Here is a 25,355-nt window from a genome sequence, read left to right as displayed (position 1 = left end):
TAGATAAACTAACGGATACAAGATATAAGTTTGGTGGGGTGGGAATCCCCTACAGTCTTCCCAAAGCCAACACACATTACAACACAAAAGTAACAAAACAAAGTGGGTGATCAGAGCTAAAAGATTGACTCCCACCCAATTCTCACAAGTGGAGACCGCTTGGTGACGGTTTTTAAATAGTCTGATGAACAGATTATAAAATTGCAGCTAGAAGCCGCAGTACAAAGGGGTGTGCTGCAACATGTTGGTCTGGACTGACTGGAAGGAACTATCACATCCACTTTTACTCGATCCTTGGCTAGGGAAAGCGGGAACATAGTGTAGCAACCAAAAACTCTGTAAAATCGCCAGTGAGGGGGTGTTACTGGCAATGGCGGCGCGTGTAAGCCACGCGCCATAGTTGGAGTGAGTGAACTTGAAGGAAAGTTCTCTCCCAGCTGAATAACGTTCTCTCCCAATCGTTTCTCTCAATCGCCACTCCCTGAAAGTATTTTCGTTCACCGGGTGGAGGAGGGTTGATGCTTCGGCTCCACCCACCTCCCCTCCTCGCCTTTATTTCTGTTATTTACCTTCACATTTTTACATGTCAGACCATCACTTTGATCTTTTATCTTTTTGCAAGTGGGCTCGATTGGACGTTAGTAATATATCAAAATTTTGTGAATAGTACGAAATGATTTATAAATAATAATAAAATAATTTATATTAATATGTTTGATTGGAATCTAAAAAATAAATGAAAAAAATTAAATAAAAATATTATGAAGTTAAAAAATTGTTTGAATATTATTTTTTATATTATTTTTGTTTTGAAGTTTTAAAAAGTTGTATTGATTTTTCTGTTTTGTTTTGAAATTTATAAAAGTTTTTATAATTAGATGAAAACATTAAAAATTAAAAATTAAAAAATATTTTATGTTTAGTGATATTTCAAAAGAAAATTATAAATATTTTCATCTCATTACCTAAACATACACTTAAATCTTAATCTCTTGGCAAGTTTTACCTTCTGCTTTCTTGCTTGGTCCCATGAACTGGGCCATTGGCTTGTTTTATCCCAACTAAAAATAATAAGTAACAATAGTTGGTGACCGGTTTATTATCGTAAAAGTAATAAATATTAACTAAGGCTGCGTTTGGGGTGAGATGATCTTAAATGATTTAAATTGATTTATAAATAATAATATTTTATAAGTCTCATAAAAATATATTTGAATGTAAAAAATCAGTTAAGATATGTATTTAAATATATAAAATATATTGAGATATGTTTAACCTTTTATAAAAAAGTAATGAGTTCTATCAATGATTGATTTCAGATATGAGTTGTGTACACATAAGCTCTATACTCTGCACACCACTTATAAAATATGTGATTTTATTCTTTTATCCTTATGTTTCATATTTCATGAAACATGAAGGTAAAAGAATAAATTCATATATTTTTAAGTAGTGTGCATGAGTGTAAATCTTATGTATAGAATTTTTCTTCATATATATTGAGATGATTTCAACAACCAAACATAAAGATTTCAACAAGTGCATTTTGAAAGTGTAGTGTGCAACTGTAAATTGAATGATGTTGCAGTTTAACATGTAAGGTAAGGGTTTTGTTAAACTTTAAGATGCAAATTGAGAAAATGCGGTGGCTTGTGATGCAAATTAAGAAACTTAATTATTTAAGGTGCAATTTATTAAAAAAAAACAATAACTAAGGGTGCAAAAAAGATTTGTCATGGTTTGAGATTTTAAAAAAGAGTAATTCTACATACAACCGTGAAGTGCGTAACCGCCGTGTAATCACTTTGAAAAAGAGTGGGGTCTATTATTAAAAAATTAATTTTTTTTATGTGGGTTCCATATTTTATTCATTTTTTTCAAAACGATTACGCAGCGATTACGCAATTCATGGTTGTAAGTATATTTTCTCTTTTAAAAAGGGTGGCTCTACGGTCACCGTTAGGAGTTCTCACTAGTTTATTTTATTTAGTTTTTTTTAATACTTTTAAATAATATTTTTTAAAAATAAAATTTATAATATTATTAAAAAATACTTATTTAATTATTAAGTAAAAGAAAAAAAAAATTCAGCGGGAGCTACCAAGGAGAAGAGTAGTTTTTTCCTTTAAAGAGTAGTTTTACTTGAGCATTAAGTAAAAGAAAAAACTTAGTTTTTTCTGTTATTCGAAATGGACCACCTTCCTAGCTTAGACACTACACTCATCGAAACAGTATCTCGAAAGTGACTATTTTTTTTTAATTTTTTATGAATTTTTTTAATTATTATAAATATTTTTTAAAAAATAAAAAATTTATATTATTATTAAAAAATAATTAAGTAAAAAACAAAAAAAACTTCGGATACACTTTCCAGATAGCTTTTCGATGGTTTTAGCATTTCTGCCCAGCTTAAAAGGAGTGAGGTGTCAGTCTAACCCGAACCCGAACTCGAAGAAACCCAGTGAACTCTTTACGGGTCAAAGCATTTTTTGAGCTTCCTCTCGCTCCCTCGGTCCGACGTCTGCTAAAACCCTAATCGGCCTACTGGCGAGCCTCCCTAAAAATCAAATTTGCAGTCATGTATGGAGGCGGTGAGTGCATGAATTTTCGCATTTGTTTCTCTTTCTATGTTTGAATTTTTCGCTAATGGATTTTGTTTTGTTTTGTATTTTTTTTTTTTTTTGTTGTTTGTGAATTGTACAGATGAGGTATCGGCAATTGTAATAGACCTAGGTACTCACACCTGCAAAGCAGGTTACGCCGGCGAAGATGCGCCCAAAGCTGTGTTTCCTTCTGTAAGTGCTTTTGCGTCCGAGTCAAATTTTTGAGTGAAGGTGTTCACTCACTCACAAAGCTTTTTCCATTTTTTTAAACCGTATTATACTTCTTGAACAAAAGAACTCCGTCTTTCACAATGTGAATCGTTCCAAGTCTTCTGCGCAGCTAGTCTTCGCCATCAGGGTTCACAATTTTGAGGCCTCTATTAAAATCTTATTGATGGCTGTTCAGTATGAATATTACTTCCGGAGCTGTATTTCTCTGTTTCTTTTTTCAATATATGTTGAAATAGGATGTAATTTTGTGTTATTTGATTTTGTTTTACCCTGCGCTTGTGGCATGTAGACTATGCTTTAAAATTTGAAAGATGGAACAATTATTTGTTCAGCGATTAAATAGGGTATTACGATACCGACACTAATTTTAGTGGAGATTTTTTTGGGTGGGGTTTAGTAACTAGGAAAAGGATCAGGCTGGTGCCCCAAAGTTGAAAAGTTTCCCCTTTTCATATACTTTAGACAGATCTTAGAAAATGTAGCCGGTCTGGTAAGTTATATTTAACAATCATTGTGGGGGAAGTTTAATGTTGAGGTTTTAGCCTTTGAAATTTCATGCATTGAATTCATCAACAACAAAGGGACCTGTGGTTGAATTTATTAGTATCGGTCAATAATGAACCTATTGCATATATTGGGGTTTGGCTTTGGCTGTTATTTATAGGGACCGAATGTAGATTTTGGATAGTGGGGAAAGTATTGCTATGTGTTGTGCCTGTCCGTTATGAGTGGCATGCATGGTGCCTGGATAGCATGCTTGTACCTTCAAATGGACTGTAAACAGTTCTGTTCATATGAAGAATTTTCTATGATAAGATGCCACTACTGCATAATCTGCCCTCCAATTTTTCCTGTATAATATAATTTCATGGAAATCATCATGCAGATTTTTCTTCATTCTTGTGTGCAAAGCAGTTAAATTTCTTTACTTTATGTCTATGCTTGTTAAGGTTGTTGGAGCAATTGATCAAATGGAAGTTGATGACCCCGAAAAAACTGAAAATAACTCTGGATCTGCTTTAGACGCTAAAAACACTGCTAGAGCTCTTGATTCTGACAAAATCAAGGGAAAACGCAAGTTGTATGTTGGATCCCAAACCTTAGGTTTTCGCCGGGATCATATGGAGGTAAGTATGTTAGTTATTATCTGTTAATGTAGTAGTCTTTTATGGAAAATGTCCTGATTGTTTCATGTACTAGGATTTTGACTATATGTTCTGCTGTCGATTAGGTGCTGTCACCCATAAAGGATGGAGTTGTTGTTGACTGGGATATGGTTGACAGCATATGGGACCATGCTTTAAGGTAATTTCTGAGGATTATATTAGGCCAGATGTTCCGTGAGGGTTATTTTTTTCTATAATATTTGTTGGCTTATAAATCATTTAAAATAAAATTCTTCAATCATGGTAATGTAGGATATATTGCCGTTTCGAGTAGTGTGATGATACCTTTGAAGAGACTCTCAACCATTGTTGTTGATCCATTTTGTAGACCTGGAAGTATGACCCTGTTGTACCTTCCCAATTTTTAAAACAGGATATCAGGTGCCCAATGGAGTGGTACCACCTCAAATGAGGGAGAATCAGAATAATTCCATTGCTATTGCTCTCTCAAATATATTTCTTTGCTAGCCTGTTAAGGGCATCTCTTTTTGGGCTTGATCTCCAGATGTTTTTACAACTATTTACTTATGCATGTATTTTCACATTGAATGTTATATTTTCGACCACATTATCTCTACTGCTTGAAAACATACTTCTTTTTTAAATGTAACTATGTGGTAGCTCTTTCCTTTATAATTTCAAAATCATATATCATCCATAGCCCACGAGCTCTAGCTCAAATGCTACCTTTCCTCGTGAGCATTGGGTGGAGGTATAGTTGTGAGTTCAAGATCCATTGGGGGTGTTTGTTATTTTCACAAAAGAAAAAATCATTTGTCAGTGCAGCAATTTGTACATCCTTTTCATCTTAAGCTGTTTGATTATTTTTTTTTTATTTGAAATTATGTTACCTTGTGTCACAACTGGGCGCTATTTTGCTTTAGGGAATGCCTATTGATTGATCCTCAAGAGCATCCAATGCTACTCGCAGAACCATCTTCTAATACTCAACAACAAAGAGAAAGGTGATCTAGTGCTGTCTAATATTTTGTAAATTGATGATATATACGATCAGTGATCTGACACTGTGTGATTATTATCAACTTGTTTTAGAGCAGCTTAAGGATTTTGTAAATTTCATGACTTACATGATGTTTATTTAAGACATTGAGGTTTGACTTACTGGTGTTGATAGTGTTTTTTTCCCTCTGAGCATACACACAAGGGGCTTCTTTGTCAGTTATTTTCCATAGCTGTTCTCTTTTTTGACTTAATAAAGTTGTTGGAATAAAAAGCATGTGTACTTCTAGTTTCAATGACCCAACAGCCACCATCTACTGAGTTCATAGCGGATATGCTTAGAAGAAGCCTTTCAAAAGCAGACCCTTGCTCTCTCTGCCTCAGGTGGATTTGTTTTTTTTTTCAATTGAAGAAAGGGTGGTATCTGCTATAAGGAGTCATTGTCTCATCAATAAAAATCTTTCTCCAAATGCTTTTTAAGAAATAATCTTAAGGAAAAGGAACATAAGATCTTTTTTTGTTTATGAGTAAATAAGGATTTTATTGATAATAGGTGAAGCCAAGTACACGGGACAAAAAAAAGGAACATAAAATCTATGGAGTTGATGATGTTAATATGGGTGATTGGATTTTTTTTAGGATTGGGGAGGAAAGACTAAGACTTAGAAAACAATATTGGTCTCACAGAAAGATCTCTAAAGAACTTTAAGGTTACTTATAAATGCATTTCAGCCGAGTCTATCAAGAATAGAGTTCTGTGCTTTATGTAGTAAGAACGCAATTACTTTCCTGTTATGCCAATAGGTTGTTTTCTTACCTTTAACATTGGATCATTAATAAAGGGAGTTATAATTTCATGTGTAAGTAGGTATATACTACTAATTTCCAATTGATGGAAAGCATATTATATGATTAGTAGTTTTTTGTCTTATAAAAATATATGCAAACTATACCTTCTCCATATAAGATAAATTTCCTTTATTTTTTGGTCATACCTTTCCATATTTTCTTTAAAAAAACTTATGCTGAATAATTGTACCCTACCTCACTCAATAAAGCTTTATTCTCTTAGTGGTGGCCAAAATTTATTGGTTTAAGATTTTGTATTTTACTCTTGAGGATAACTAAATGTTTAGTTTACTTGTAAAAAAAACTAATTGTTCAGTAAAAGAGTTTGATTGTCATGTATCTGACAGGATGGCGGAGCTTATGTTTGAAAAGTACAAAGTTCCTGCATTATTTTTGGCCAAGAATGCTGTATGCCCCTAGTGGATCCTTATCCTCATTCCACTTGTAGCACTTTGCTTATCAATATTAATATGCTCTTTTCCTCTCCTTTCATCAAGTAATGTTAGTATGTTAATTGATTGGCGTTTTTGTTGATACCAGGTTCTCACATCTTTCGCATCAGGACGTGCTACCTCATTAGTTGTTGACTGGTACTGTTATCAGTATTAGTTTTCTTCAATGGCATGACCTTTATACCACATGCAAAAGCATTATTATTGACATTCCATTTATAGTGTAAGACAATTTGCATATTATATTTTCATTTCCGTGATTAATTTGAGCATTTCTTGCTGTATGATTACTTGAATTTTTTAGCATTGCTTGGGGCTTGTCTTGGGTGGACACAATTTTCACTGTTTCCTTAAATTTGTACAGCTGGATTGGAAAACATTTGAATTTGCTTTAAGATGTAGGGCTAGTTATCTTCTGCCCCCCCCCCCCCCAAAAAAAAAGAAAAAAAAGAAAAAAGGAGATTTTGGGCTACAGCGCTAAGGCATGTAAAATATATGAACTAAGAAAGAAATATAAGAAAAGATAGATATTGCAATGCATATATTAGTTCAAAAGATTATGAGTATTGGATATTTCACAGCAATGCACTCCTCACTATGCTTTAAGCAATGGTGGAAGATGAAAGGTTAGTTTATTAGGCTGAAACATCAATGAGAATTTTGAAATATGGAGTGATAAATCTATCAACATGTTGCTGTATGTACAATGATGATAAATATACTTTCAATTGGATTTCTGATTTCTGTTTTTTTTTTTTTAATAAGTAATTGATGTTTTAAATTCCTTAGGATAATTGACATACATAGATATGTATACTAACTTTTTTCCATGCCCATTAGTTGTAAAATAATCCCTCTCTTTTTTTCTAATTTGTTGTCATGTGCAATACGCGTGCTATTGCATAGGTTTTTTTTTTTAATAATATAAAATTTGTTAAAACAAAAGAGGGTGTAACCCCCATGTACAGGAAGTATAAAAGACATCCACCTAATTAGCATAAGGAAAAATATGCTAGAAATTCATAATGGTAGAAATAGAAGAATACACTATTGTGGACCACTATCCAATGGTACAAACTATTAAGAAAGGATGACTTGAGCTCCAATTTGGTCAATTCTTGGAAAAGTTTCAGCAGAAGTTGCAAAGGGAATTAATTAATTCTCAAAAAATACCAGAGATGAAGAAAGACTTGATGATCGATATTTTATTCCCTTTTTGTAAAATGTTAACAATTTTTTTTTTTTTTTTTTTTAAAAGGACATTATTTTTTAGATTTTTTTTTTTCTTCACCACCCCTTTCCCATAAGAAATCCGTTGGTTAGATGGTTCTCATCTTATTTGTAGGTAAATGAGTATACAATGTGAAATCGTTGAGGCTTTCTTTTCATTTGTCATTTAATCTATTGCATTCCTTTTTTTTTTGTTTTTCTTGATATATTTGACTATAATTACCGACTCATTCAGTGGTGGAGGATCAACTACAGTTGCCCCAGTGCATGATGGTTATGTTCTTCAGAAGGTATTCCTCACTTTACAACCAACTGCAAGAATAACTCATTAGATAATTTTACTTGAGCGCACATTTCTATTCACGTTTTGACAAGCAAACTTAGTTATATTGAATTTCTGCACGCGGCACTCTTAACATGGTCCCTGAAGCTTCATATATTTACTGTCCGCATAAGAAGGGGTAACTTAAAAATCAGTTAATGACATGGTAAATTACCATGTCAATGTTTTAATAAAGCTTTTCTCAGCTTGTAACAGGCTCTTTTGCCTTGTTATTGTGTTTACTACTATAGGCTGTGGCATCTTCTCCAATTGGAGGAGAATTTCTCAGTGATTGCTTAATGAAAAGTCTGGAAAGCAAAGGTATCATGGTAAGTGGCTACAATAAAATTTTATCTCGGAAGACAAATTGACTATTCCAAGTTGCTTGGCTTATCTTATCTTTTTATTTTATGAATGTTTCTTATTATTCATTCAGAGATAAAGTCTTGTATATTTCCCTTTTACTTGGCTTCACCTATTTTAATAAAGTTCTTATTTACTGATAAAAAAACAGATAAAACCCAGGTACTCTTTCAAGAGAAAGGAAATAAGGCCAGGCGACTTTCAGGTATTTAATGATTTCCGTGGTAGTTTCTTTTGGGCAGATAATTCATTCAATTCTCTCTTGTTTGTGGTATGGATTTGATGGATATCATGATTCAATCTCTTGTCTTCCCTCATCTCCTTTGTCTTGACTTCACTATGCATGGAAGTGCGACATTATATGATCCCTTTGGTCAAGTTGCTTGCAAGCTTTGTAGTAGAAGGCCAATATAAGAGTTATTTTTTGGCTAATACTTAATTTACTAAGAATTCATATCAACGGCATATTCTCTTGGTACACGAATGTGTAATAAATCTAATCACTTGGTCAAAGGACGAGCTTAGGATTAGTTGTAGATTTAGACATTCTGGGTTCAATTTCACACTAGGAGTTCCCCTGGATTATTCTATATATGGTTCTAGCTTGTGGGTTGTGTATCCGTGATTTACTCGCCAGGCGTACCTACCTTGGTGAGGGCCCACTTCGTGAAAAAACTGATATGTTGCTTCTTGTCAAATGCCTTAAATTCAAAAAAAATGTTCGGGTTGCTTAAGATTAGGGTTAAATTATCCTTCTCAGTTTATTTACCCAGAAAAAAAAAGATACGCTTGCTTCCTGGTCTGAGACAATTTTTACGATTGATAATTTGAGGAAGCATGGCTTGATTGTTATGGAGTGGTGCTTCATGTGTAAGAAGTATGGTGAGTTGGTGGATCATGTACTTCTTCATTGTGAGGTGGCAAAGGCTTTATGGGATGGTGTGCTTTGTAGAGCTGGGCTGGCTTGGGTAATGCCTAAGAAAGTAGTGGATTTACTTGCGTGTTGGAATAGGCTTCATAGTTGTTTTCAAGTGGCAGCTGCGTGGAAGATGATTCCTTTGTGTATTATGTAGTGTATTTGGCTGGAGAGGAACGAGTGGTGCTTTAACAATAAGGAGCGTACTGTAGAGGAAATCTGGAAATTTTTGTTTTCTCCTTGCTTCAATGGTTTTCTGCTATTGTACTTAATGGAGGGTCTGCTCATGGGTTTTTGTTTTTGTTTTATGCTTCTAGAATGTAATTAGGTTTTCCTTTGTATACTTCCAGTGTACATGGGCTTCGTCTATTTCATTCGATGAATAAAAGTGTCTTTCTTACTTGTCAAAAAAAAAAAAAAAAATCAGTTACGAATTTCTAATCGTGCACTCGCATTTGCCCAGGTTGTATAAGTCGTCAGGTGCAATTGTTAGACATAACCTTATGATGTCATTCTTTTGACTTTTTTAACTTTCTGAATCTCACAGACTGTAGACCTTGATCATCCAAGTACAACAGAAAGCTACAAACTCTACTCTCAGGTTTGTGATTGATTACGGTTCTTTATTGGATGTTGTATCATTTATATTTATTTGATCAGAATGTCCCTTTTATTTTTTTCTGATTTTTCTCTTATTACAGAGGGTAATTGCTAGTGATATTAAGGAATGCGTCTGTCGAGCCCCAGATACTCCATATGATGGTTTGTATCCCTGCCATATGTACACCTTGAACTTCTTTTGATCCATGTTTATAGTTGGACCTTGACAATCTTGTTAATTTTCTTCTGACCAAATCTCCATTGTTTTATCAAATGCTTTGCTCATTGAGTCCTTAAAAGATGCTGAGCAATCTGATAGAGTATTCTTGTTGTTACAGAAAGTGCTTATTCAAACATTCCAATGACATCATATGAGCTACCTGACGGCCAGTAAGTCCTGTACTTGTTTGTTACCAGTAATCCGCTTATGCCACTCGTTCCTTTGCATCTTTGAATGTCCTAGTTCTGATTCATGAGGCACAACATGGCATTCAAAGGAAATATTGTTACCTAGTTTTATTTTTTGATAAGTAAGAAGGACAATTTTATTAGAACGAATGAAATAAGCGAAACCCATCTACACAGGATATATACAAAAGAAAACACCTAATTACATTCTAGGAAGTAGAAAACAACAACAAAAAGTCATGAGCTGAAGCTCCATTAATCACTAAAGCAGAAAGCCATTGCAATAAAGAGTACACAAAAAGATTCTGAATATCCTCCAAGGTGCGCTCCTTATCTTTAAAACACCGCTCGTTCATTTTCCACCAAATGCACCGCATAAGACACAAAGAAACTATCTTCCACACTGCAGCCCCTTGAAAACAACCATATAGCCCATTCCAACACGCAAAGGCATCACCCAAGCCAACCCAATTCTACTAAAAACTCCATCCCACGAAGCCGAGCATTGGCATTGGTTTATCTATATGCAAATGCAAACACATATTTGCATAACTAGACCATTAAATTGACTACATTGGATTATGCATATGGAAGTATTTCCATAGTTATGTACAATGTCAATACATCTTTGAAGATGGACTATTCACTCCTCAAATGCTATTTTATTAATTCTCTCTCCTCCCTCTCGCTCTCTCTCTCAACCCTTTCCTCTTCTCCCTCTCTCAACAACACAACAAAACCTTTACCTTCACCTTCATTTTATTATTATAATATATTATATATATATTTTTTATCATTTTATTATATTTTTAACATAATATATAAAAAATTATATTTTTTTTATTATTATATTTGTATTATTAATGCCAAATGTATGTAGTGGGTGCTAATTGCAAAATATATATAAAAAATTAATTTTAGGAAAAAAATTAATAATAAAATAATATTTTATTATTATTATTCCGACCCAAAGATGCATAATCCAATGTGAGAGTTTTTCTTGAATGGCAAAGAAAAAACATATGATTTTGCATTTGCATATAGAGAAAACCAATGCTAATGCTCTTAGCCACCTCACAATGCAAAAGTAAATCATCCACAGATTCCCCATGCTTCTTACACATGAAACACCACTCCATAACAATAAGGCCACGCTTCTCTTCCACAGCATTCTATCCCTCTCATTACCTCCAATACCCAGGGAATATAAAAGCTAGAAAAATCTGTAATATCATCAAGTTCCCAATCCTGTACAGCTCTAGTAAAACAGACATCCCACTGCAAGGATCCATTCGAACGGACTAACAAATCAGAAACAGATGCATGCCGATCAGATACCATACGAAAATAGCCAAGAAAACCCTATTAAGGGCCTGATCACCACACCAAACATCAAACCAAAAACCGATCCTAGAGCCCTTTCCAACATCATATAGCTGACATGTTTAGCAAAACTCTCCCAGCCTTTCCTAATGAACTTCCAAAGACTCACACCATAAGCTCCCCTAGCCTCCTTAGAACATCAACCCCCCCAATCACTCCCAAATTTCCGGTCAATAACCTCCCTCCACAACGACGCCCCTTCTGATTAATATCTCCATAGCCATTTCCCCAACAAAGCCTTATTGAAAATTCTCAAGTTATGAACCCTAGACCTCCAAACGAAATAGGAGTGCAAACTTTATTCCAATTAACAAGGTGGAATTTAGTTTCCTCTCCCATTCCACCCCATAGAAATGCACGAAATAACTTCTCGATCCGATCTACCACCCCTGCAGGCAATGGAAATAAAAAAAGAAAGTAGGTTGGGAGATTGGTAAGTGTACTTTTAATTAAGGTGATTCTACCTCCTTTTGATAAGTACAGCCGCTTCCAAACAGCCAACCTACTTTTATACTGGTACATTAGCATTATTGTCATTTCTCATATTGATACTTCATAATGCATTCCATATAATGCAGGACAATTGAAATTGGATCTGACAGATTCAAGATTCCTGATGTTTTATTTAATCCATCACTGGTTCAGGTGGGTGGCTTGCAAATGAGCAGAACTTCAGCTTTTTATATATTTTCTCAGATAAATTGGAAATGTTGGGTGCATACTTCATTTAGTTATGTTATCTTTTTCATTGAATTTAGAATTTTAATAATTTTCTTTAAAGATGAACCTTGTTGATTATGGTTTTATGGTGCTGAGACTTTTTAAATGGGCATGTGGGGCTGAAAAAGTCAAGTCATTTTGCTTGTTTATTGGCTGATTGGCTTCTACCTCAATTAAACGAACTTCCTTTAACCAATTATGTTCTATAATACATTGTTTACTACGAATATGAAAAGATAAGTTGTTTAGTGAAACAGATGATAGGAAATACATGTGGCTTTGTCAATCTCTCGCCCATGAATGTAGTTTGAAGTCCTGGAGAGGTCTTAGTCCTGTGATACTGAAAAGGTCTTAGTCCTGTGATACTGAAATGTTCATCTTTGGTGGAGAAAGGGTTTTGTTGTTGGGAAGTGCTACAAACATAAAGGGATTACAAAGTAAACTCACAAGTCACGTGGCTTCATGTGATCCATTAGATCTATTTTACGATAAAAGTAACTTGACAATCTAACGTATCACATCAAGCCACGTTAGTTTGTGGCTAAAGTATTTTTTCTTTGTTGTTTTGTGCAGACCTTTATGAGCTTCAAAAACAGACTTGTTGACATTTATGCCAGGAAATTTAAAACATTGTTTGACTTATCAAAAAAATTTAAAACATTGTTTGAGGGTAGCATCTTGAATTTGTCTCTGATAGCATGCTAGCTGTATGCTTGCTTTGTTTACCTGGGGTTAGATATTGTGCTTTCAGTTTTTACAAATAATGGTGCAGCTGCTGGTTTCCCCACCCCCCCCCTTTAGTGATACTTCTCTATGGCTCACATGCATAACCATGTAATTGGCATGAGGTGTTATTTGCTACAACAGTTTCTTCTTCCTTTTAGCTTATTCCCAATATTTATAACAATTTCCTCGTGTTTCAGACATGAAAGTTTTTTGATCCCTTTGGTAGTTAGTCTGAACTTGTATTTAGCCATTTTTAGAATGAATAAACACAAATTTGTTGAAGCAAAAAAAAAAAAAAAAATAGTGGGAGGGAGGAGGGGAAAAAAGGCCTAAGCACTCACAAAGTACCTCCTTGTAGCTTTCTCTTATGAAGGGAAGGTCATCCCTTATCAGAAACTGAGCAAAATCTTCAAAAGCCTGACAAGCTGGGAATAAGAAACCCCTAAAAAGTTATTTCTGTGAAATTCATCTGCATTAATCACTTCACTTTTGGTCTCACAAGTTTCAAAACAAACAATTATCAATAACTTGTTAATTCTTAAATTCCTCCAACTGTAAAATTCTTCTTAATTGATTAGTTGATTGATGCAATAATTTCATTATGAAATTCTCCTGAACTCTTAAGCTTTAGTTTTGATCAAATGTTAGCTGCCATTGATCTCAAAACTTCCTTTATGCTGAAGGACATTTAATTTCGAAGTGTTAATCCCTCTTTCAAAGTTGACACTTTTCATTTCTTTGTTTTTGATAAGTAAAAATGTATTAATATCAATAGGCGTAACCAAGTACACTAGGTTTATATAAGAGAAAATACCTAGCCCATAATAGAGAGCCCCTAATGAGCATCGCCCAAGAGGGAGAAATTAAAACCTATCCAATATACTCTCTCGTGTATACACTCAGTATACTTGGTTACGCCTATTGATATTAATATATTTTTACTTATATAAATAAAAAACCTATCCAATATACACCAAGCCCTATTGGGACAAATTACGCCTCCCCAAAGCAAAGCAAGTCACTGTCACTATTGCAACTCCTTGTTTCCCACAAGACTAATAGTCCATCCGAATGATTCTATGAGGATGGGGAAGGCTTTATGCCCTCCCTCTAGTCCTCCCTCGACTTGTACTACTTCCCTTTGCGTCGTAGTTGATTGCCCAAGTAAGACGCTTTAACTCCTTCCTATTCTTAAATCTTGATTTTGTTTCAAGCGAGTGACATGCTTCAATTGTAGTGAGTAGTGCTGTGTATTGGTCGTCAAATCCTCCACATGTAATTCCCATACACTGTTGTATCTCATTAACCTTTTGCAAAACCCAATCCGATGATGATCTAGCTATATTGTTTATCGGAGGAAGAGATAACAGGGGGACGACATCTTCCCCAGACATAGGTCCCAACTATACCAGGCCCTAAAAATTCATCCTCGCAAGGCACCATCGACAAACTCATATTCCCCCCCCATCATCTCCTACATTCAAATCCCATACCTCAACAGCTCCATTGTTGCTGTCACAAGATGTCTGAATAGATGCCTGACAAATTGGTTCTCTTCGTCATGAGTGGTGAGGCCATGGTCACCATTGGAGGTTCTAGGTTGGCGACAAGTCTCGGCAGTACATCAAGTTCCTTCACCTTCATCAACCGTTTCTGTGCAACTTCGACGGACCCTACATCTCCCTCAGACCTTGACGTTACACCATTTTCCATCAACTCCGGCGTGGGTGCCATAGTTTCTTCGGAGAGAACACTGACCAATGGTGTAACACTGACTATCGGCCTTTCCTGTGTCACCTGTGGCGGAGGGCATTCCATTATGGACGTCTCTACGCTGATACCCGACTTAGAACCCACTTCAATGCAGGACAATTGAAATTGTTTAATGCAGGACAACTGCATGCACAGATAAATATCTAATTTTCTGATATTAGTTTGATATGCAGTTACCTAAAACATAAATATACATATGTAAATTATCGGAAATAGTAGTTCTCAAAGGGCTCATGCACTTATTTAGTTTACTAGCAAATTCATTATTCTTTATATTAATTTTGTTGTGTTTTCAAGATTTAAATTTGTTATTGACGTAAACCTCAGACAATTCCTGGTATGGAGAATTATGCGGAGATTGCTTCTTCTGCTCGTGGTTTGCCACAAATGGTATGCTCCTTTTAGTTGATTATGCATGTATAGTTGCATGTATTTGGGCGTTAATTATTTTTTTAATTACTTCTGGTTTCTAATTTTTTTTATTATTTTATCTATTCAGGTCTTAGAGAGCATTAATAAGTGTGATGTGGACATTCGAAGAGAGCTATTTAGTAGTATACTGGTAAAGTCATATAATATCAATTTTTTTATTTTTTTTCCCTTTTCAGTTTTCTTCTTTTGAGTATCTTAGTAACATTACTTAAAAAAAATATCCTGGTAAAATCCTTTGCTGTTATTAAATACTTATATCTTCTTTTTGTGTTTTAAATGATAAAATGCTACTAGGTACTGAAGGCTTTAAGTTTAACCTACTTTAAGTCCCGTGCACTTGGGCTATTTCTTTTATGTTTTTTAATAAAATATTCGATCAATAAAGATTTGGCGCCGCTCACTAAATTCGGTGGTTACTGAAATTTGTAAATCCCACTTTGGGAGGTGACTGGACTGAATTGCTTTGATCAAGTGATGTATGTGAGCGGAGTCATTCCCATCCCAAGTGGTGGCCTGATTCAGTCTGGCCTGAAAAATTGATAGAAGTATCATATAAATGTTTTGTGTATGCAGACTTCGTAGATTCTTAATGAGACTGGTTGAAAGTTATAACAAGACAAACATTTTCCGTGGACTCTTTGCTATGTGCTTGGGAGACAAGCCTATTAAGCAAGTAGATTAATTTCTTCTTGCAATGACACATACATGTATACAAACACTTGATATTTCCAACAGAAGCAACTTTTTTTGGTTATTGTAACTTGGAGCATTTTGAACCTAACTTGGTTTTGCTGTTTCTCTTTTGTACAGCTTGCTGGTGGCACGGCATCAATGCAACAGTTAAAGGAACGCCTTGAGAAAGACTTGCTAGAAGTATATTTACAGCCTTTGTATTTTATAAAGCTTTGTTCTTTTGTGTCCCCCTCACCCCAAATTCTTGGTGATTTTCCTTCCTGGTCGATACTCGTGGTTTCCATCTTGCAGTATTTTTACCTATCAAAGGGCCATGTTAGTGTTTCCACTGTTAAATAACTTAAAAATAAGTTCTGCAATGTTATTGTTAGAGTTCTAATCATTTTATCCAACTTTGCACCCACAATCTTGAATGGAACATTCAAACCCTCAACATAAGCATACTGAAATATCATCGCACAACATTTTATCCGATGTTGTGGATCCCCTCCGCTTCTCCTCTCACACCATCACACACACCTCACTTCAGGAAAATCATGAAGAAAATAAAATCGACTCAAAGATTTTGCATTTCTGAAATATCATCTTCAATGTGTAGGAGTCTCCTCAAGCTGCTAGAGTGAAAGTATTGGCGAGTGGAAATGCAACAGAAAGGAGATTCAGGTCAGATCTATTTTACTCTCTCGCAGTATTGGATTTGTATTAGTTGATATGCACTGCATTCCCATGCAAGCTCATAAAGGTGTCACAGTGCCGTTTGGCTTCATTAATGATGTTGATACTTTTTATTTTCCAATCAGATTTCTCAATCAATGATTTGGTCTTGACAGCATTCCCTTGTTGGTTTTTCTGTTTACAAATAAATAAAGGAAATAAGACATTCTTTTGTATTATGACTCTCTGTAATCTTTTTTTTTTTTTTTTTTGCAAGTACTTTCAGTAAACATCATTATAACATTCCTTGCTGGCTTGCGTAACCCGTTGATGAAAAAGAAAAACCATCTTTATATTGTGCATTGTGAACTGGTGACAACTAGAAATGGGATATATGGTGAAAGATGAAATGATAGTATTGGTTCATATGTTGTGGGGGAAGAAATCCTAATCTGTTTATGGTTGACATAGCTTTTAATATGAACAAAGAGGACCATTTACTGAATTCAATGTCTGTAATCTCAGTTGCTGTTTAAATTCCTAGAAGTAATGCTGTGTAGAAAAACTCGGTATCACATTTTACTTCTGACTAGGGCAACCTATATCTAAGACCCCTTGCTGATACATGGGAGGGTTGAATTCAATTAACTTTCTGCTTTAATAATCAATTTTAGTAATCTCGATTGCTGTTTAAATTCCTAGAAGTAATGCTATGTAGAGAAACTTTTTTTTTTTTTGTTTATCAGAATGCTATGTTGAGAAACTCAGTATCACATTTTACTTCTGACTAGCGCAACCTAGATCTAGACCACTTGCTGATACACAGGAGAGTTGCTTTTATCCACGCATAATCCAGCCAACTTAAGTCATCATTTTCTATTTTATGTTCTGTAGCCTTTGGAGCTTGCACCAGAATACTTTTATTGAACCCCTGGCCCCTTCGTGCACACGTCTTTCTTTAATTTTTCTTTGGAAGATGCTTGTTTTCATACCACATCATGCACCATTGCTTTGTCTAACCTATTGATGGTGATCGGTACTTTTTTAGTGTTTGGATCGGAGGGAGTATATTGGCTTCTCTCGGTTCATTCCAGCAGATGTGGTTCTCCAAATCTGAGTAAGTTTCACCTATTTGACAAGATTGAACTTCAAACGTTGTATTAACTGTTGGAGAGTTTAGAGGAATCTTTGTTTGTATTTTACCTATTCATTGGAATGAAAACTTGAAGTCTTGCTTACAAAAATAGTGTGGAACATTGATCAAATATTTGAATTTTGGGAAAATTACGTCTTGCATCCATGAACAACTAGTATTTTTTCAAGCTGCACCCTAAACTACTAAATTCTGGTAATTGATGCGATACCCCTCGACTAAGATCTAACTGTTACAATTGTTTTATCCAACTTGCCAAAATTTAGTGGTTTGTGGGTGGAAATTGATAGTTTTGGTAATTCAGGGTTGCAAATATACCACTTCTGGAAGTGCAAAATGTAGTTTTTCCTCAAAAAACAGGGTTTTTTTTTTTTTAATCGATCAGCCCCTCATTGCAATTTTTGTATGCAATTGACAGGTATGAAGAGCATGGGGCTGCTTATATTCAACGGAAATGCCCTTAAGAGGATGATATCCTCCTCCTCATGAAAGGAGATAACCAGAGGTTTGTTTCCCTTGGCATGATTGATGAGTAGGTGATTCCAGGGCATCCTACTAAACATTGTGTATTTCCTTTATTTCACGCCACTAATTTGCTCCTTTTTTTTTTTTTTCTCTCTCAGGATTTTACTTCCGGATCCTTGTGTGCATCAGACTTAAAAACTTGTTGAGGCCTGCAAAAGGTTCAAAGCTTTGTGTATGTATTTAAACTGAACAATTAGCCTCTCTCTCTCTCTCTCATCCTGTACCATTAGGTTCTTAATTTGGAGTGTTGAATTATCTTATTTCGTGGCGACTGTTGGCAACTGTAGCTAGTATTAAATTTATATTCATTCTGAATTAGGGTGGAACTGTAGCTATCTCAGATCTAACTGTCGACGCTACATATATTTTCAAATTACTTGCTCTCTCTCCTCTCTCATTCTCATCTTCCCCATCCCACCACCAAGACAAGACGAGGTGTTTGTGTGTGTGTGTGACAGTAAAATTGCTGAAATGGTATCAGGTAACAGAAAAGAAGATTTACAAATTCCCAGAATATGCATTGAATAATGAGTTGAGATGAGATGAAAGATAAATAAAATAAGGTTAGAATATTATTTTTTAATATTATTATTATTTTAAGATTTGAAAAAGTTGAATTGTATATTGTATTTTATTTGAAAGTTTGAGAAAATTGTAATGATAAGATGAGATAAGATGAGTTGAGATTGTTTTAGCATCCAAACCAGGCCTAATTGGAACTGTAATTGGTGCGAGAAGAATATGCATTGTAAATAGAAGTGGTGCTATATCGTATAAGTTGTTGGGGAAAAACAAAATATACAAATCCTTAAAATTATTACATAATCTGAAATCATCCTCTGAACTCAGTGCCGATAATTGTAATCCATTCTGATAATTGTACTCTCTTCCATGAAAAACTTGACATAAAAACCATTGCCAGGGAAAGAAAAACCAAAATGTAAAATAAAAAATAATTTTTAAACATATTTAAAAACAACAAAAATATTTAAAAAAAACGTTGAAATATAAAAAATAAAAACTTGAATAATTTTCTAGTGCAAAAAATTAAAAAAAAATCATTTTTATTTCTTGTAAACTATTTTTAATATATTTTTGAAAAAATCATTTCCAAATAAATAATGATAGTCATTTTTTTAGAATTTCTTGGGATAATTTTATCTTTTAATGAGATCATTGCAATTTCAGCAGCTCGGTCTGGATGTGATTAACAACACTGGTTGTCTTAAAGTTGATTATGATTTTTGGCCATGCATTAATAAGAGAAAACGAAGTACAACTGTACAATAGTTCTATCGTACTATATATTATAAATATTGGAGTATTTTTGCTATTCTATTAATACTTGTATACTTGCTGTACTATTCTGCCCAAGCCCGGTTGAGGAAGAATAAAAAAAGAAAATATTCTAATTCGGGTGGATATACTATATTTAATATATCATTTATCCACTATTAAATTAACAATAAATGTTAGATATAATTTTAGAATATGCAAATTCTGAGCATTTTTTTTTTAAAAATGGTTCATTATTAAAAAAATATTTTTTAATATGCATTTCAGATTTACTCACTTTTTAAAATAAATATATGAGACTTGCATACTTTAAAATTACATATATAATTCGGTTTACATGTGTAATTCTGGTTTGAGTTTGTTGGATTATTTGATTTTTTTGATCCAAATGAAATTTTCTTTTATCCCAAATCTGATAGAGCCCAAAACATTATTTTAAAAAACACCATGCATATAACTAATTAACCAAATAAAAAATATAAAAAAAAATACATTGAAACAATTGCAAATGCAACCACAAAAGTAAAAGGTCCAACACAAAAGTATATAAAAAAGATTAAAGAATAACATGTTAATATATGTAAAATATATATAGCTTAAAAAAATGTATATAACATGTTTACCAACTATTTAGCTTAAAAAAATTATAATTACATATTATGTATATAATGTACTTTTATATTTATATCATATAATATATGTAAAATAAGAATAAATAATAACATGTTAATAATTTAATATTCATATTCATATTAATTAAGATACATTTCAAGCTGCCATTAATTAAAACTGAGTAGGAATAGTAGTTATACACTCTTGGATCCACTTTATCCATTTTTTGTCGAAACCTAGGCTGTTGAGCATCCTAGGAATGACCATTCCATGAAATCAAAAGCCTTTCCATGTCAAGCTTCACCATCATGAGTGCCTAGTGAACATATTTCTTGTTCATGATATTGACAAATGCTTGCCCTGTGATGGAATTTTTTGAATGGTTCTTCTATGGAAGAAAGTTGTCTGGTTTGGGGAAATCAGCTTTGGTAGGACTTCTTTCAGACGGTTTGCAAGAATTTTTGCTATGATTTTTTAGCAAACACTTGATATGATTTTGTAGCATACACTTGATAAACTGATTGGCCTAAATTGATTAACCATGTTTAGAAGCCTACGTATTTCATAGTATTGGTGAGATAAACAGCACGACTCTTCAAAATTTTAAAAATTTGTAGCAGTGCCAGCCAAATTTCGATACAATGCACACTGACGACCATAAACACACACTGCAAACAGTAAACAGAAGGCAAAGTCCATTTGAACGAGCACTGATGTATAGAAATAGAGGTGTATTAACATGGCAAACACAACAAAGGTTCATCTTCATATGGACTTTTTGAGTTTATGTACATTTAAACAGAATTCCATTACTAGAAACGGGTTTTAACTGTTGCCAAAGAAATGCATTTCTTTTTCTAAAAATATGAAACTATTCGCACCCGCCACTGGCAGGCTCAATTGAACTCAAAAGGCCATTACCTCTCAATTGCATGCAGTGCTCTTCAGCATCAGCTTGAGCACAGATGATTACCACCGCTAGGCCATTATAATGTGCCTCTTGCATGATGTTAACTGCATTGTCAAGGGTCATTCCCGGAATGACCTTCATTAACACTTGGACAACATACTCTCGCTTGTTGAAGTTGTCATTGTGCAGCAGAACACGGTAAGGTGGGGCCATTTTCCTTGATTTTCTGAAACCCAAAGCAATGAACATAGTTGAATCTTCTCTTAACATCTAAGAAAAATGATCTATCTTAGCATGAATTCAGCATGAACTTGGATGATGGAAAACAAACATGGTCAATCAACAGCCTGTAAGCCACGTCCGGTGTTATGGTTCAGGCCATGTCTGGTGAACTTCCCTTTCTTGGAGTGGTCCAAGAAAGGGAAGTTCACCGTCCACTCCTTCTACAAGCCGTGAACATGCATGATACAAATCCATTCTCATGGAAGAATATTTGGAAGACGAAGGCACCCTTAAAGGCACTCTTCTTTGTATGAACAACTTCCTTGGGAAAGATCCTCACACTTGACAATTTAAGGAATCATAGATTCATTTAGGGGGTGGCAAATAGTGTTAACGGATTGTGTCAAGTAGTGTATATTTATACAATATGTGTCATCCCGAACACGACCCGTTAAGCTTAACGGATTAGATCTCCAAACTCAAACATGACCCATTAAAATAACGGGTTGACACGACCTGACCCGTTATGAATTAATTAAAAATATATCAACACGATTCGACCCATGTCAAACCATTTCAACCTGTTTATGTAAATGGGTTGAATTGACCCAATTTATCCATTGATTAACACAATTTCACATATAAGTTAAAATCACAATATTTCCCAAAAATATAAAACTAACTAAATGAGTCCAAAATTACAATCCAAACAATAAAAACACCAAAATTACAATCCAAGGGAAGTGAGGGAGACGGTCGTGACTTGTGAGAACTGACTCAACTGAAAACTAAGAGAGTGAGGGCCTGAGAGAGAGTTAGGAAATACCAAATAGGGTTAGGATATTTTTGCTTTTAGGTTAAAAATTATATAATTGTAATTTCGAGTAAAAAATTTAACGGGTCTAAATGGGTCACTAATGGGTTAAGCGGGTTGACTCGTTAGTGACCCATTAATGAATTGTGTCTTAATGGGTCAACCTGTTTTGACCTGAGCTCGTTAACATCAAACCCAAACCTGCTAGTTTCGTATCGTGTTCGTGCTAGGTTAACGGGTCATGTCACATATTGCCATCCCTAGACTCACTTATTGTCATGGAATGGTGTTGCATGTCAGCATGTGCAAATAGAGTGAGGAGTCCGTTAATCATTTATTACTTCATTGTGAGATTGACATGACCTTATGGAATGTTTTCTTCACTCAAGTGGGACTAACTTGGGGGATACCAAGAAGGGTAATCCATCTTCTAGCTTCTTGGAGAGGCCTTCAGAATAACTCTCATATTGCAGCAATAAGGAAGATGGTCCCAATATGTCTAAGGTGGCGCATTTAGAGGGAAAGGAACAACAGAAGCTTCGAAGGTTGAGAGCGATCAATGGAAGAGCTTAGGAAATTGTTTTTCAATACTTTACTCCATTGGTCTGTTGTAATTGATTTCGATGAATTGAGTTTCTGTGAATTTCTTGTATCATTGAACTAGCACGCCAGGCGATGCTCTTGTATATATCCTATAGGGTTTTTGCCCATTCTTATGATCAATCAAATTTTATTTACCGATTAAAAAAAAAAAAGTTATTTTCAACAAAATCTTTTATTAGTTATTAAAAAAAAATGAAGTTTTGGTAGTAACTAGAAAAAAGACGTCATGAAGACAAACTCTCAAATCTAGGTCCTTACTCACCCAAGTCTATTGAGTCACAGAATTCTGATGCAGTCTCAAAATAAAAATCCTCACTACCTTCATTAAGTCACTTACAAAATGTGACCCTGAAAGGAATTCCATCCAAGTTTCCAGGCACTAATTTCAAGAAAATATTCCTAATGAAATGTATTCAATGAACCCACTGACACAAATCTAACCGATATTGAAGATTGAGATCATTGACGCCAATCTAACCAATATTTTTTTTTTAAAGTATGAATGAACCAATCTAGCCAATATTGAAGATAAATGACATTGCTATTTATCTTGATAATTAATACTCCAGGTAATTTAAGAAATTCCCTATATTTTTTCAATAGTATAAACCTAAAATACTGATGGTCATCCTAAACTCTACACAAGATGTTTGGTATTAGATAATAGATATTTATCTCTAAATTTTTATTGTACAGTACATCCAACATCATCCAGACGCAAGAAATCTTGTCATAGCCTGGCTAATACACATAGGCATTCATCCGCAAGACTACCTGGAATTTAATGTCAGACCTTACAAACATGTTGACCCATGTATGCAATATCAGTGCACATAACCATGCTGACTTCATCCTCTTGTAATCCAGGCAATCAGCTTATTGTACACAGATATATCAGTACAGCATAATAGAGTATATAGAAGCTTCTCGTTTTGAAAACTTTGATTTGGAGCAAAACAGCAACCTTGGAATTGAGATTAAGACTAAGGATGAATGTTATCAGAAGGACTTCGTACAAAAAAATATTATTACTCTTCTCCGCGGCTTGGTTAAACTTCTAAAGCTAGGTAAAAAGAGTTTGGAGGGCTTTAAAACAAACCCTTTTCCCACCTCTAGTTTTCACACTTATATTTTATTTTTTTGTGGTTATTCATATATATTGATCTGTTGGTTACCTGTCAAGCTCATAAGAGTGAGACAACCATAAGATTGGAAGTGAATAGGTGAACTTGTGTTAAAATATAGTAAAATGATTAAATTCACCATTTTTTTTATCGACTTCAAAATTTTGGGACAATTAATCATTTACCATCCATGCAGTTGAATTCTATCATTCAAAAATGATTTTTTCATGAGGATCCCAAATTTAACCATTTTTTTCACGGGTGTGCGGGGCTTGCACTTCCAGGACTGCCTAACACTTTATTCAACTACGATGGAGATCGTAAAGTCTTAATTAAAATAATAAATTCATTAATAATGGGGTACTTAAAAAAAAGTGCCTAACAATTTATTCATTAATGATGTCAATTAGATGCTCTATTCAAGGAAAGCTCCGTATGAAGGAAGAAAAAGGTAAACCGTAGAACTGGTTATAGCGTGTGTACCTCAAGTCAAACTCGGATTCACGGCCAGGCGCCGTCTTCTCAACGGTAGGCTTCTCCAATAAGCCGCCACCTTTCCCAAGCCCAGCGGCCGATACTGTCATCAAAATGATCCGGTTCTTGCATTGCTTGCAAACAGTGTACTTATCCCCTGCGATAATCCGATTTAAACTTCAATTTTAAAATATAAAAACGAATGTAAAAGCTTCCGTTGCAAATAATACAATGTTACAGATAACCCGATTAGATTGAGGCACGAAGAGGAAATCACGAAGAACTCTTCATTGAGAAGTCAAAATCGAAGCAAAAATTGTGTGTGAGAGAGTGAGAGAGGTACCGGCTTTTGTAGGGTTAAAGACATGGTTGGGTGAAAGAGGGACTCGACCGCATATGGCAGTTTCCATGGCCGCGCTCTCTCTCTCTCTCTCTCTCTCTCTCTCTCGGTGTTCTCTCTTCTCCACCGCTTGACGGAATCAGATATCTGAAATTCTATGCAATTCGGAGAGAAAGTAACAGTTAGCAGAATCCTACGATTAAAGATATTTGATCGATGGTGTCTGTGATCGAGCATTGCTCCTTTTAAATCGCTAGCTTTGTGACACGTCACTTAATCAGGAGTGGTTGGTGAACGTCCCGAAAATGGTAATCAAAACAGAGACAAATTCGAGGTTGGGCCCCACTTTTCAGATCTTCGCCTTTACGGAAGTAATTATTGTGAAAAATGTAATAATATCCTTATTTTACTATCTACTTTTTTTTTTCTTTTTTATCTTTAAATTTAGATTAAAATCATAATTAAAAAAAAAAAATTCAATCAACTAACTATACAATTTAATTAAAATAAATTTAATTTTATAAAAATAATTTTTTTTTTTATTCTTTGAATCAATTTTTATAAAAGAAATGATTTAAGGGGAAATGATTTAGAGAGGTTTTATGTAACTAAATTTAACACGATAGAATATGATTAGATTGTAAAATTATTTTTATTATAAAATAATTTAATATATTTTATAAAATTATGTCAATTTATAAATTTATTTTATATAATCTTTTTATAAATTTAAGACGATAGAATATGATTATATTGTAAAATTATTTTTATTATAAAATAATTTAATATATTTTATAAAAT

At 34.2% G+C, this 25,355-nt stretch overlaps 2 protein-coding genes across 2 annotated transcripts; one reads left to right on the top strand and one right to left on the bottom strand.

Annotated features, from left to right (window-relative positions):
• The first annotated feature begins 2,375 nt into the window (after positions 1 to 2,375).
• On the top strand, positions 2,376 to 18,556 carry LOC109005615 (actin-related protein 4-like). Its single transcript, XM_018984626.2, has 21 exons — positions 2,376 to 2,591; positions 2,704 to 2,795; positions 3,785 to 3,961; positions 4,066 to 4,139; positions 4,885 to 4,965; positions 6,157 to 6,217; positions 6,350 to 6,399; positions 7,727 to 7,781; positions 8,065 to 8,142; positions 8,328 to 8,381; positions 9,640 to 9,693; positions 9,794 to 9,854; positions 10,031 to 10,082; positions 12,062 to 12,128; positions 15,030 to 15,092; positions 15,202 to 15,264; positions 15,945 to 16,007; positions 16,426 to 16,490; positions 17,530 to 17,598; positions 18,053 to 18,139; positions 18,258 to 18,556. The coding sequence occupies exons 1-20, from the start codon at positions 2,579 to 2,581 to the stop codon at positions 18,096 to 18,098; spliced, it is 1,338 nt and encodes a 445-aa protein (XP_018840171.2). The 5' UTR covers positions 2,376 to 2,578; the 3' UTR covers positions 18,099 to 18,139; positions 18,258 to 18,556.
• Positions 18,557 to 20,761: 2,205 nt separating this feature from the next.
• On the bottom strand, positions 20,762 to 24,776 carry LOC109005616 (ATP-dependent Clp protease adapter protein CLPS1, chloroplastic-like). The gene is made up of 3 exons (XM_018984627.2): positions 24,558 to 24,776; positions 24,224 to 24,371; positions 20,762 to 21,203 (listed from the first exon to the last, which is right to left on the bottom strand). Exons 1-3 carry the CDS (start codon positions 24,622 to 24,624, stop codon positions 20,939 to 20,941), a joined length of 480 nt encoding a protein of 159 aa, XP_018840172.2. The 5' UTR covers positions 24,625 to 24,776; the 3' UTR covers positions 20,762 to 20,938.
• Between the last annotated feature and the right edge of the window lie 579 nt (positions 24,777 to 25,355).

This window comes from Juglans regia, chromosome 6, assembly GCF_001411555.2.
Source record: "Juglans regia cultivar Chandler chromosome 6, Walnut 2.0, whole genome shotgun sequence".
Classification (NCBI taxonomy): domain Eukaryota; kingdom Viridiplantae; phylum Streptophyta; class Magnoliopsida; order Fagales; family Juglandaceae; genus Juglans; species Juglans regia.
This window is presented reverse-complemented; position numbering and strand designations above follow the sequence as displayed.